General features: G+C 39.6%; 1 protein-coding gene across 1 annotated transcript in view; it reads right to left on the bottom strand.

The window, feature by feature from the left end:
- The window catches only part of klf7a (Kruppel-like factor 7a), a 75,423-nt gene extending 66,826 nt beyond the window's left edge, over nt 1–8,597 (bottom strand). Inside the window, exon 1 of the mRNA XM_041782179.1 lies at nt 8,273–8,597. Coding sequence (XP_041638113.1) covers nt 8,273–8,374 — 102 coding nt within the window. The 5' untranslated portion in view covers nt 8,375–8,597. The remainder of the gene's footprint in view (nt 1–8,272) is intronic.
- Between the last annotated feature and the right edge of the window lie 3,999 nt (nt 8,598–12,596).

Genomic DNA, 12,596 nt, shown 5'->3' with positions numbered 1-12,596 from the left:
TTTATATTCCTGAATTGGCTGATAAATGTTTGGCAAGAGCGAGATTTTACTGCAGGGAAAGCCTGTTTACAAAAGAGCCTAAGAAGCGGCCAAGAAAACAAACAATTTCTGTTGGTATTAAGATGCAAAGTAACACGTGTACACTGTGCTTTGAAGGGAAATGGGCTCAACATATAATGAGTAAGTTATGACCAGCTCTGCTTGTTCCAAATCCTGCTCAGCCCTGCTGTTTATTCCAACTCTGAACAACCAACTGTACTGGGATTTGGACAAGAGACAGCACCGTTCAGTTTGGCACTATTTAGCTCAATAATGGAACAAACAGCAGCCACAAATGTCGACACTTTCTCCCCCCTTTTTTCTCTTCTCCCCATCCCCCTATAAGCGCCTGAATCATGCCTCACAGACACCAACAGGGGACACAGTCATCATTCTTGCCATCGCATCTCAGGGAGCCATTTAGGGGCCGACTACAACGGCCTCCTATCTCGCCATCAGACCACCATAAAAGCATCAGATTCTAAATTGTGCCCAGAATACAGAAGGGGGGGATAGCGGCTCTCGGGCCGGAGGCAGAGCTTTTAAGGAGAGCCACAACTCATAATTCATGTATTCAGGAGGGCTCGGTGGCATCTTCATGTCGCTACAATGAACACGAGGATCGCTTTGCCAAGAACATCTCTGCTGTGCTGCGGTCGGGAAAGCGAGAAGGGGGGTATTTCAGAGTGTGGGGCAAGTTATAATCCTTGTGCTCACATTGACACAAGGCAATCTTCTTACTCCAAATATGGCGTGTTTGATGTTGATTCTTATGAATCGTTACGAGACAAAGGACTCCAAATGCTAAGGAAAAGCCTTTAAATCAAAAGAAAGTGTCGGTCAACTCACTTCAGTGAGAATTCTGCTTAGAAATAAAGCAACAATAGAACTAGGGTTAGTTCATAGTTCGTCATAGACACTGCTGGGGGAAAACTGACCTATTGTTTTCCAGAGGCCAATCAGTTTAGTCCACATTGAAGGCAAGTTCAGTAGGATTTTTTCTGTAAATTACGTGAAAAGTAACTTGAAATGGCTTGAAGGCAGGGGTGTCCAAACTTTTTTCTATTGGGGTCCACATGTAGAATAGGGGTGGGAGAAAAAAATCGATACAGCATAGGATTGTGATATTTTGTCTGGTGATATATCGTATCGTCTTGTCCACCAAGTATCAATTTTTTCAAATTAATTGCTAATATGAACTCAAGTCTGTGATAATGGAAAAATAAAATCAATTGTTTGGACAGCTGTTTGTCCAGTGTGGTCGGCAGAGGTGATGGTCATAGAGCAGGAGAAAGTTAGTACAACAAAAAGGAAGGACATTCGAAATGCAAGCAGGGCATGAATGAGATGGACATGACACATTAGGTTTGCAAGAAGTGCTACATGAAAATAAAAAAACTGTGGAAATAAGACAAAAACAAGAGCAACACGAAAGTTTAAGGTGCTAAACAGTTGAAAATATCCCAATATATGGTATCACAATACTCACTGTATCGCAAAATGTTTAAATCGCAACAATATCAAATCGCCACCCAAGTATTGTGATAATATCGTATCATGGGCCACTAGTGATTCCCACCCCTAATGTAGAAATATATAAGGATGGTGGGGCCACTTCCATATGCGGATAGTTGATGACCCTGGTTAGCAACTGTTGCCTCCGCCCCTGGAACATCATTGGTGCTGCTATTTGCTGCTGTAATCAATTAGGGTGTTATAAATTACAATATCTTTATCATTTTGGTATTGTGTCACAATTCAGACCTTTAAAAACAGCATTCAAACTTGTCAAAATGTTTGTTTACAGTATTAGCATGATTGCACTGCCTTGTGCTGAATTTAAGAAGAGTAATACAGTTTGGCGAAGGCTTCATGCTCTTTTGAGGGCCATATTTTATTTAATTTAAATAATTTGGGGGGGCTAATCATAAATAGGTGGCAGGCCACATTTGGCCACCGGGCCATAGTTTGGACACACCTGCTTTCAGGTCTGAAAATAAGTTTGATTTTATTGACTTTAAATTTGTTATTTTGACTTTTAAGGCTATACCCACCAATGTGCCTCGAATGTCATGTTTTACTTTGAAAAACTTGAAATATCAAATGTGACTTTTTCTCAATTCCTTTCAACTCATTTATTTACTTTTTTCAATCCGTAGCAAGATTGTTTTTTTAAGTGTTCAAGCCAAATCATAACATTTTATCTACCTGTCAATTTTTACATCCCTTCAAAATACAAGCAGTTTTTTAAACCTTAAAAAGACGCAAAGTACCCTTAGATCTAGCCAGTTCATATTACAAAATAAAAGCATGGTGAGGAAAATTTCCATGAGGAATTCTATTAGCTTTAACTTGGTCTCTCATGCAGAGAAATTGACTAAACGTGAACTCCAACAAAGTGTTAATGCTGTCACATAATCTTCAGTGAGTCATTTTGTACTTACGCTCCTGCAAATTTCTTAATGTAAAGTAGTGTTTGACAGCGTATTTGACAGATAAAAGCACTTTGTAGCTGTCTTCTACCTCTAGGTCTTGGTTTCAGGCCACACTGGTGTAGCAGTGCAGCATTTATTAAAAAAAAAAAAAAAAAAACAGGCCTTATGGTCAACATCATGGGTGCTGGTGTAGCTTAGTTGGTGGAGTGGGTGTCCATATGCAGAGGGCACTGGTCAATTCCTGATACCAGCGCTTTCCTCACTCTCTCTCCCGCTTTGTTTCCTGTCCCTCTTCACCTGTCCTATCACAATAATGGCAAAAAGCCCCAAAATGATCTGTAAAAGTCATCATTAAGGTACAAAATATATTTGGGTTAATCAAACTCAGCAAAACTGGCACGTTTTCCTACAAAATAAAAGCAGACAACACCCTTGCTTAAGAGTAAAACTCTCCGATTTAAAAGCTGGTTAAACTCCACTGCTATTCCAAAATGGACGTTGTCTTTGGCAGAATAAAGCCTAGACAGACCGTCAAAGAAAAACTGACATTTCCAGCCTCCACACACACGGAGATAAGAGCTTTCCCAGCCTTCTGCCTGCACATGCAGCAGCTCCTCTCTCTCTTCCATTTGCATTAGGTATTGATTTTGATATGCAGGCTGTGGGTGAGAAATAGGGAGAGACAAGCACTGCATATGGTACACGTAGGCCTGTGCAATTTAAAAAAAAAAAAAAAAAATCCACTGACAGCGAAAGGCAAGGGAGGGAGTTGGGAGACTTGTTATGAAAAGATGCGTCGGTGGCTAACAGTAGGATGCCAATTAGGCTGCTTGGCCACAACGAATGGATCCGCGGTCACGCACCGGTTTCTCTCTCTCCTCTCCATTTCCCCCCTTGTCATTCCTCCCCTCCTCCTCCCTCTTCTTCTCCTCTCTTTTACGCATGGAGCAGAGAAGTGGGGAAAAAGCTCCTATTGCATGAACAATACCGGCATCAAATTTCCATGCAATGATTTTTTTTTTTGTTGCTCGGTCAGTCGAGTGCAGCGTGGAAAGCATCACGACCGACAAAAGTAGCAGCTCTGCAGGTGGGATGAATAGGAAAATTAAGGAATATTCAGTGAAAAACTGCAGACTGAACTGAAGAAGAGGAGGGAAATTGGAGTTTAAGGCTGATAAACCTCATAAAATCAACAATATAAAACATTTTCACACCAGAAGATGCATGTGCACTAAAAAAAGATGCAATAAAAGCACGAAACAAGCTCACAGATCTTGAAAAATGGGCAGATTTGAACCAAATTTGCACAAGAAACACCACACAAGCATAATTCAACACTTTCCTCTGTGCCATTTCAGTTGATATAAGTAGAAGTGCGTGGGGAATAGAAGAGGAGCAATGAAGGTGGGCTGCATGCCCCTTAATTAAGCTCAGATATGACGAATGAGGGGCTGTTACATAAAAGATGGCTGCTCGATGCAGATTAAGTGCCACTCAGGTGGATTTCTGCAGGAAAAATTGACGGACAAGACCTCATTGTCACAAAAACTGCAGATTTTGAGAAATCTTGCAATGGAAAAGTCAACATTTCTACATGTATCAGCATCGTTTTAACATCAAATTTCACACTTTCCAGGATGCTGTTTAAAAAAAGTGTGTTTTTTGGGCTTAAATCTGGACAATTGTGAGCTAAATTGTGCCATCTTGCTTTGAAATCTAAATTAAACACAGTAAGAAAGGCCAACATGGACTATCAGTCCAGGGATTTCAAGCAATTTTTGCACCAGAATTGCTCAAAAGACAGCATCTCTCCATGCATCAGCATCATTTTAACATTGTGCAGGTGCAACATCATGCTTTCCAGCATGCCAATGTTTGCTGATACGAAAAATATGTGTTTTTTGTGTTTTCTCTACCTCAAATATGTAAAATTAAGAGAGTCTTTTCAGGGGAATTGTGATAACTTGCTTTGAAAGCTGAAGTAAATGTCATTTTGGAGGAACATTTGGGAACATCAGTTCAAAAAAGCTGATTTTAAGCTATTTTTGCACCAGAAATGTTCAAAAGGCGGCATCTCTGCATACAAAAGCATTATTTTAACATCGTATGCATGTAAAACAATACTCTAAAGATGCTTTTTATGTTGATGTTAAAAAGGAACGTGTTTATAGTGTGCATTTGGTCTGAAATATAGAAAATTTGGTGACTATGTAGTGAAATTGTGCAGATTGGCGTTGAAAGTAGGGATGTACATTTCAATGGAAATTACTCTCCAAAAGTCACTTACATCTATTGGAAGAAAATCTACAGTACTGCACATCCCAGTTCATTAGCTTGATGCTAAGACATAATGGGAATTGCCATTAAGAGGCTAAAAGAGTTAGCATTTAGTTTTTCATTATGCTACATTATTGAAGAAACAACCTCTTTACTAAACAATAAGGAGTAAAAGGAGATTTTTTTATTGATTCTTAATGTAAAATGGGAAGTTAAATCAATCATTTCTTAAGTTGAGCGATTATAAGTTACTTATTAACTATACTGAAACACTTTCATTTTCGTTTCTCATTTAATGGTGGTTTTCAGAGTTCCTTTAAGGTCTTGTTTTATATCTGTAGTTAAATACATAGCTGTGGTCTGTGTTACAGTGTTTTATCAGTGTCTTTAAGTACAAACCAATCACCCCTAAAAGGATAGATAAAATCTTCCAATTTGAGTTTAACTACTAGCAAACAGCATTCAGTTGTGCTAGAGCCACCATCTGGAAATACGAGTGCATTACAACAAATGCTGGAACAACAAAAAAAATATGTTTAACATGAGATAAACATCAGTTTAAAACTTTGACTTTGTTTGAGAAATCAATAACAATTCAGACATTTGGACATCTTTACCCATCCCTAGTAGAAACTAGAGTATTTGTCTTAAATATGTAAATTAAGAGTTATAATTAGGTTCAAGTTCTAGAGGAGAATTTACAACCTCCAGATTAGGAATCCCAAAAAACCTGCAGATTTTAAGCAATTTTGTGCTTTCAAATTGCTGGCGTCAGGCAATAATCTCGCATCTCCACTTTTTATTTTTTTTCTTGTTTGTTTTTATTTACTTTTTTTTTCATCAATCAGTGCTTTTGGTCACACTTAACATCTCTCAGAGGGTTTATAAGTGTAATAAAGGATGCTGACTATGACTAAATGATATCTAATCATTTCACAAATACAGTGGTTTTTCCATTCCATAACAAGTGGTGATTTTGGAGATACAAGGTTTTAGTCTGATAGCAGCGACTCATTAAAAGACAAAGTTTGTGCACACATCAGCAAAGATTGTGCCAAATTTACCACAAGTTTTGTCATGTGGTAAACGACACAGCCTCCTTTGTATTACAGTGTGTGCTTGGCACCTCCCACTACCACAGCTCTCACTTTGATTTAAGTGAGGAGCAGAGAGAGGCACAAGAAGCGAGACAGCTAACGAAGATGATCAAAAGCTGCTAAAGAAAGCCCTGGAAGCACTATGGTTTTAGAAATTGGACCTTGATTGATGCAATTTAACAAAATTATTTTAGCATTTAAATTATGCATACAGTGGTATTCCTACTTATTTTGAACCTTCAGAATACTCATAGATGTTGTAATCACTGTTACCATGATTAAGAAGCCCTAGTTTCAAGTGTTTTTTGGTCTGAAACATGGAACTTAAGAGGGTTTAAAAGTTTCTGTAGGACAATTTGAGACATCAGGGTGGAGAATCTAAAAGAAATCAACTTTCAAAAGCAAATTTTGCACCTACAAATTTAAAAAATACAGGATTTTTACATGTATCAGTAACATTTTCTTAATATTAAATGCAACGTCGGCCTCCCAAGATCATGATAACAAGATGATCAAGATTTATGAATGAATGTCTGCAGGTGTAGACGTGTGGTAAATGGAGCACAGTGTCTTTTGCTTTGGCGCCTCCCACTGTAAGAGCTCTCACTCTGATTTAAGTGAGGAGCAGAGGAAGCCACAAAAAACGAGAGAGCTATGCCATGAATAAAGGGGGTATTTTTTTTATATCATTTTTATCTCCATATCAATCCAAATAGGCATTGTGATTAAAATTGTTGTTGCTAGGATCAAGCAGCCCTAGTTTCTAACAGCTCTCACTCCGATTTAAGTGAGGAGCAGAGGGAGCCACAAAAAATGAGCAAGCTGTGCCTTGAATAAAGGGGTATTTTTAATCATTTTTAGCTCCATATCCATCAAAACAAGCATTGTGATTAAAAGCATTGTTGCTAGGATCAAGCAATGCTAGTTTCTAACAGCTCTCACTCTGATTTAAGTGAGGAGCAGAGGGGCCACAAAAATCAAGAGAGCCATGCCTTCAATAAAGGGGTATTTTTATCATTTTTAGCCCAATATCGATCAAAATAGACAATGTGGTTAAAATCATTGCTGCTAGGATCAAGCAGCCCTAGTTTTTACCAGCTCTCACTCTGATTTAAGTGAGGAGCAGAGGGAGCCACAAAAATTAAGAGAGCTATCCCTTGATTAAAGGGCTATTTTTTAATCATTTTTAGCTCCATATCCATCATAATAGGCATCGTGGTTAAAATAGTTGTTGCTCAGATCAAGCCACCCTAGCTTCTAACAGCTCTCACTCTGATTTAAGTGAGGAGCAGAGCGAGCTACAAAAATTAAGAAGGCTAAATTAGCCAATTGCAGATGCTGAATAACGAAAAAGGACGTCAGTCACATGGAGCCACTTTAGTTTAAAGAAATGGACCTTGAGTGACTTTTAGAATTTGTTACAAGGGTTTAGGCTCCTTGAGACAACAAGATGATGTATTTTATTTTGTAAAATTCATGCATAAAGTGGTATTCTTCACAATGTTGATCTCTAAATCAGTGCAAATAGTCATAGTTGTTTTAGAAATTGCTGCAATGGTTGAGCAACCCTGGTTTAATTTCTTTATTTGGGCTTAAAGTTGGGATTTTAATGTTTTTTTAGGTCTTAGAATGAAGAATCAGGACGTCAGGCTGGGAATTTTTTATTTAATTACCCTTTTGAAGCAACTTTTGCAGCTGCAAATGTCAGAAGACATGGTTTTCACACGTATCAGCAACATTTCTGCTGATATAACGGGGCAAAAGAGAAGTGTGATAGAGTGTGTGAGGAATATAAGAGCAGTAATGGCCGTGTAAAGTGCCGGTACTGTGCGTCCCACCCCCCCACGCATCTATCACCATGTGGCCGCGTGGATCCCCGTGCTCCTCTCTCCATATTCATCCTCTGAACTTGGATGCAGGAAGTGTGTGAAGGAGGAGGAATGGAGGGGGGGATGAAACATGTTAGAGCGAATATGCAGATGACATTTCCTGCACTGGCTTTGCACATTTTTCACCATTTAAAGCTGGTACAAAGCCAGACATGTTAGGGTATCCATTATGGATAAGAAGGAGGACTTTTCAGTGCAGAAGGGGGGCTCACAACTCAGTAATCTGAGGGATGCAGATGTATAATTCACGACCAATTCATTCCCTATTATGGGATTCGAGTTTCATCTCCCTAAATCGCTTGTGACAGCTTTATTACGCGCCCGCGTGCGCTCACATCCCTGCCATCTCTGTCAATCAGGAGATTGTCAGATAAATGAGTGATGGGAAGCATTTCATCCCCTTAATTTGTCCCTGAACTACTCACATCCCTCGCGCTTCGAGGATGGGGAGCAAAAAAAGTTGACGCCTGCATCTCCATCTCCATCCCCATCTCCAGCGCGTGAAACCGGCATGAATGAATAAGTTGCCACGTACCTGCTGCCAGTTTTCCTCCAGCGAAGGCATGGCGGAGAAGTAGCCAGTATCGTGAACGAGCTGAAGTTCCTGAAAGATGCTGTGGTTCGCCAAGACATCCATGCTGACGCTCGGTGCAGGAAAACACAAACCGATCCACGCACGAAGAGAAAAAAAAATGCCTCCTTTATTATAGTTGTCACACCTCTACATCCACTTCTTTCATATTAGTCCAGGAAATGAAGTCAAATGCGGAGTGTAGCGGCGGGAAATGTGGCGTTCAGAGTCCCTGTACCTGCGCGCATCATCGGGCTCAGTGCGTAAAAGAGACGGGAGGTGATGGAGGCTCCATGCGTATCCGTGTTGCCAAACTAGACACTGATAGGGAGCCAAGGAAGAGGAGGGGCTTCCTAAACGGAGGGGCGTCGCTTTGTTTGTCAATCAACTCCCCAGTTTGTCCATTTAAGGCGAATGGGCGGTCGGAGAGGCGCTGGAGCAGAAAGAGGCGGCGTTAGGCAGATTGAGCGCACGTAACTGGCTCCAGGGCGACGTCACTCACGCCAAATATGGGCTCGATAGGTGAGCTATTTATGGATGGGTATATTAGATTTGGAAGAAGGTCTAAAAGGCTAGTCTGTGAGGAGAAGCCGTGGAGTAAACATCATGTGCTCACAAACAGGAGCTGGAAACAGTACTAATAGGCTGCTATGTTGTTCCACGGTGTAAATATTTAATTATAATGTAATGCAGCATCAGGCATTAGTATGGAGCAGACATATATCTCTGTACAGGGACTCAGAGTTTGCTTTCATAATGACTTTTTAGGAAATTTATCATGCTTAATGGTGTTTTAATCTCCTTTAAAATCACTGGAATGGTTGTGCAGTCTTCCCTTGGAGAATACATGAAAAACACTGTAAATCTTCACTATGATGAAGATTTAGTGTGTTTAAAGTGCAGTTTAATGCCATACTACCACTAATTTGTTTGTGTTTACCCTCAGTTAGAAAACATTGAATTACCGTGTTGGCCGAGCAAAAAATTGACTTTAATAGTCTGGTTAAACATGGTAGTTTAATTAGGTTTGGCAAACTTGGCATCATTAAATCTGGAAAATCAAGCAATTTTTAGACTTTTATTTTCCATAAATGCATGAATTTTGCTCAACTCTCAAACTGGAACATCGCCAAAAAGTTCACAAATTTATAATAATAACAATAATGATCATTACAATTTAAAAAATTACTACTAATAATAATAATAACTTTATTTATATAGCACTTTTAAAAACAGTTGTTTACAAAAGAACAGGAGTAGCAGTGTAAATAAAAGAGAAGAAAATAGATAGTTAGAAGGGACATCACATAAAAGCAGGTCTGTAAAAGTGAGTTTCAAGGAGTGATTTAAAAGATGTCACCGAATCTGCCAGCTTATCTCTTCAGGCAGGTCGTTCCAAAGTCGAGGAGCCCTGACAGTGAAAGCCCTGTCTCCTTAAGATTTCAGCCTCGACTTTGGAACAACCAGAAAGCCCCCCGCCTGAGGATCTAATGCGTGTTGGCTAATAAGGGGTCAGCATTTCAGAAATGTAACCTGGTGCTAAACCCATATGAGCTTTAAAGGTGATCAGTAAAATCTGAAAATCAATTCTAAAAGTAACAGGAAGCCAGTGGAGGAAAGCGATGATGGGGGTGATGTGATGTCGTCTGTAAAAACCAGTTATAGTTGGCAAAAGTAGCAATATTTGGGGTTTTTCAGTAAAACTATGGTAAAAATGTGGAAATTTTACAAAAGAATAAGAGTAGCAGTGTAAATAAAAGAGAAGAAATAAAATAGATAGTTAGAAGGGACATCACATAAAAGCAAGTCTGTAAAAATGAGTTTTAAGGAGTGATTTAAAAGATTTCACCAAATGTGCCAGCCTTATCTCTTCAGGCAGGTCGTTCCAAAGTCGAGGAGCCTTGACAGCGAAAGCCCTGTCTCCTTAAGATTTCAGCCTCGACTTTGGAACGACCAGAAAGCCCCCGCCCGAGGATCTAAAACTGTACGTTGGCTAATACATGGTCAGCATTTCAGAAATGTAACCTGGTGCTAAACCCATACGAGCTTTAAAGGTGATCAGTAAAATCTGATAATCGATTTGAAAAGTAACAGGAAGCCAGTGGAGGAAAGCAATGATAGGGGTGATGTGATGTAGTCTGTTAGAATCAGTTATAGTTGGCAAAAGTAGCAATATTTGGGGTTTTTCAGTAAAATTATGTTAAAAATGGGGAAATTTACAATAAAAATAAAATCTGAACCATACAAATATGTGAAGGCAGTCCTTGTGGTGGTGGTGTGGTGTTTCTGGTTCTATCGTTGGTGACAACAGCTCGCATGTTACCATTGTTCTCCACCCAGCAGATGTGGAAATTTCTGCTCATGTTTCATCCTGCTAACTTGCTTTGTTTGCTGGCAAAAAGTGAAAATAACTTGTCTCTCATGCCCTTGTATAAAGGACAGGTGGTTAGAAAGTTCAGCCCTGTCTCCAACTCCTGTTGGCTGCAGCGGCTGCGCGTCTGTCTTCTTTAGGAATCCAGCTCCAGTCCAACATTTCCTCAACCATGTTCATCATCTTTTTTCTCACTTGTAACATCTTTGCTGTCACTCGTTCTGAATCCTGGTCCTTGAGATCTTGGTCCTTGAATCCCGTCCATCTCAGCTTTGCTAGAGATTTGCACCAGGTCTATTTTCAGTGGATGCAAAAAACGCATCAATCCCTATAGAGCAGAATGACCCAAACAGAGGAATACAACACAATCTAGTCACTTCATCAACATAATGTCTCATCCTGTAGCATAAATATCTTCAAGTCGGAGGGTCATAGAGGGAACATGATGCAACGGACAAAAAATAAGTTACCTTATGAGGTGGAAAACTAGAGTAAAACATAAAACTTGTAAGTTTCTAATGTACTCACCTGGTAGAAGGAAAAAAAAAACTTGGAATCAAATCAACAAAAATCAACTTTAGAAAGGAAGTCTGCTCCACCACCGGGTCTGAGAGAGACCCTTTTTCATTGGACAAACCAGCGACTGACACTGACTTGAGGCACCTTCCTCTCTTTCCTTCTAGTGGGTCACAAGCAAGGTTAGACTGGTAATCTGGCATTTTCCTGGTGGGTCAACACTCTTTAGGACTGTATGAGTTCATTTTTTGTTATTGTTTTGTGGTATTTCTTCACTTTTGTGTACTACTACTTGAGGATACTTGAGGACTACTTGTCCATTACGTTCAATTCTGACAAGAGACTGAGTGAAAACAGGTCCCTTTATTCATCTATGGCCTTTACTTCTTAGCTTTGAACCTCGTTTGGTGGAGCAGTGTAATGTTGTGTTAGACCAGGAATAAAGAATCAGTGTTGATCGTACTTCTTTATCCATCATAATTAGAAACGGCTGAAAAAGCACATGATTTTAGGTTATTTTGAACACACATAGACAGAATTGTTGGTACCCTTCTGTTAGAGAAAGAAAAACCCACAATTGTCACTGAAATAACTTGAAACTGACATGGGTAATAATAAATAAAAAACACTGAAAATGAACTAATGGAAATCAGATACTGGTTTGGAATTTTGGTTCAACAGACTAATGGTAAAAATGATGGTACCCCAAGAAATTAATTTGGCCATAGGAACATGTGAAACTTATTTGTGTCCTGCAACTAGCATCACAGGTGGCGTCAAACTTGTAATCAGTCTGCCTACTAAAAAAAGTGAAAGGCAGTTTAAGCTGCACATAGACTACAGAAAACTAAGGAGACAGTTGCCCCAGGAGATTGGGAGGCAAATTATAGACAAGCGTGTTAAAGGTTGAAGACCATCTCCAGTTAACCTAATGTTCCTGTGACTATAGTTGACCATATTACTCAGGAGTTTAAGGTCCACAGGACAGTAGCCAACCTCCCTGGATGTGGCCGCAAGAGGAAAATCTATGACAAATTGAAGAGATGGATAATAAGAATGCAACCAAAGAGCACAGAACAACTTCCAAAGAGATTAGAGGTGAACACCAAGATCAAGGTACATCATTGTTTTCGCCAAAGTAGACTTAGCGGAAGACAACTGGCTTGAAAGCAAATCATAAAAAAGGCCATAAAGCTTTTGCGGTAATGTCCTCTGGACAGATGAGACAAAACTGGAGCTTTTAAATAAGTCACATAAGCTTTATATTCATAGAAAAAGAACACACACAAAGAAAAACCACTGTAGCTACTGTGAAACATAGTGGAGGCTCGGTTATATTCTGGTGCTGCTTTGCTGCATCTGGCACAGGAGGTCTTGAATCTGTGCGGGGTACAATGGAAT

This window comes from Cheilinus undulatus, linkage group 24 (genome assembly GCF_018320785.1).
Source record: "Cheilinus undulatus linkage group 24, ASM1832078v1, whole genome shotgun sequence".
In the NCBI taxonomy this organism is placed as follows: Eukaryota; Metazoa; Chordata; class Actinopteri; order Labriformes; family Labridae; genus Cheilinus; species Cheilinus undulatus.
The sequence above is the reverse complement of the archived record's forward strand: the minus strand, read 5'-3'. Positions and strand labels throughout refer to the sequence as shown.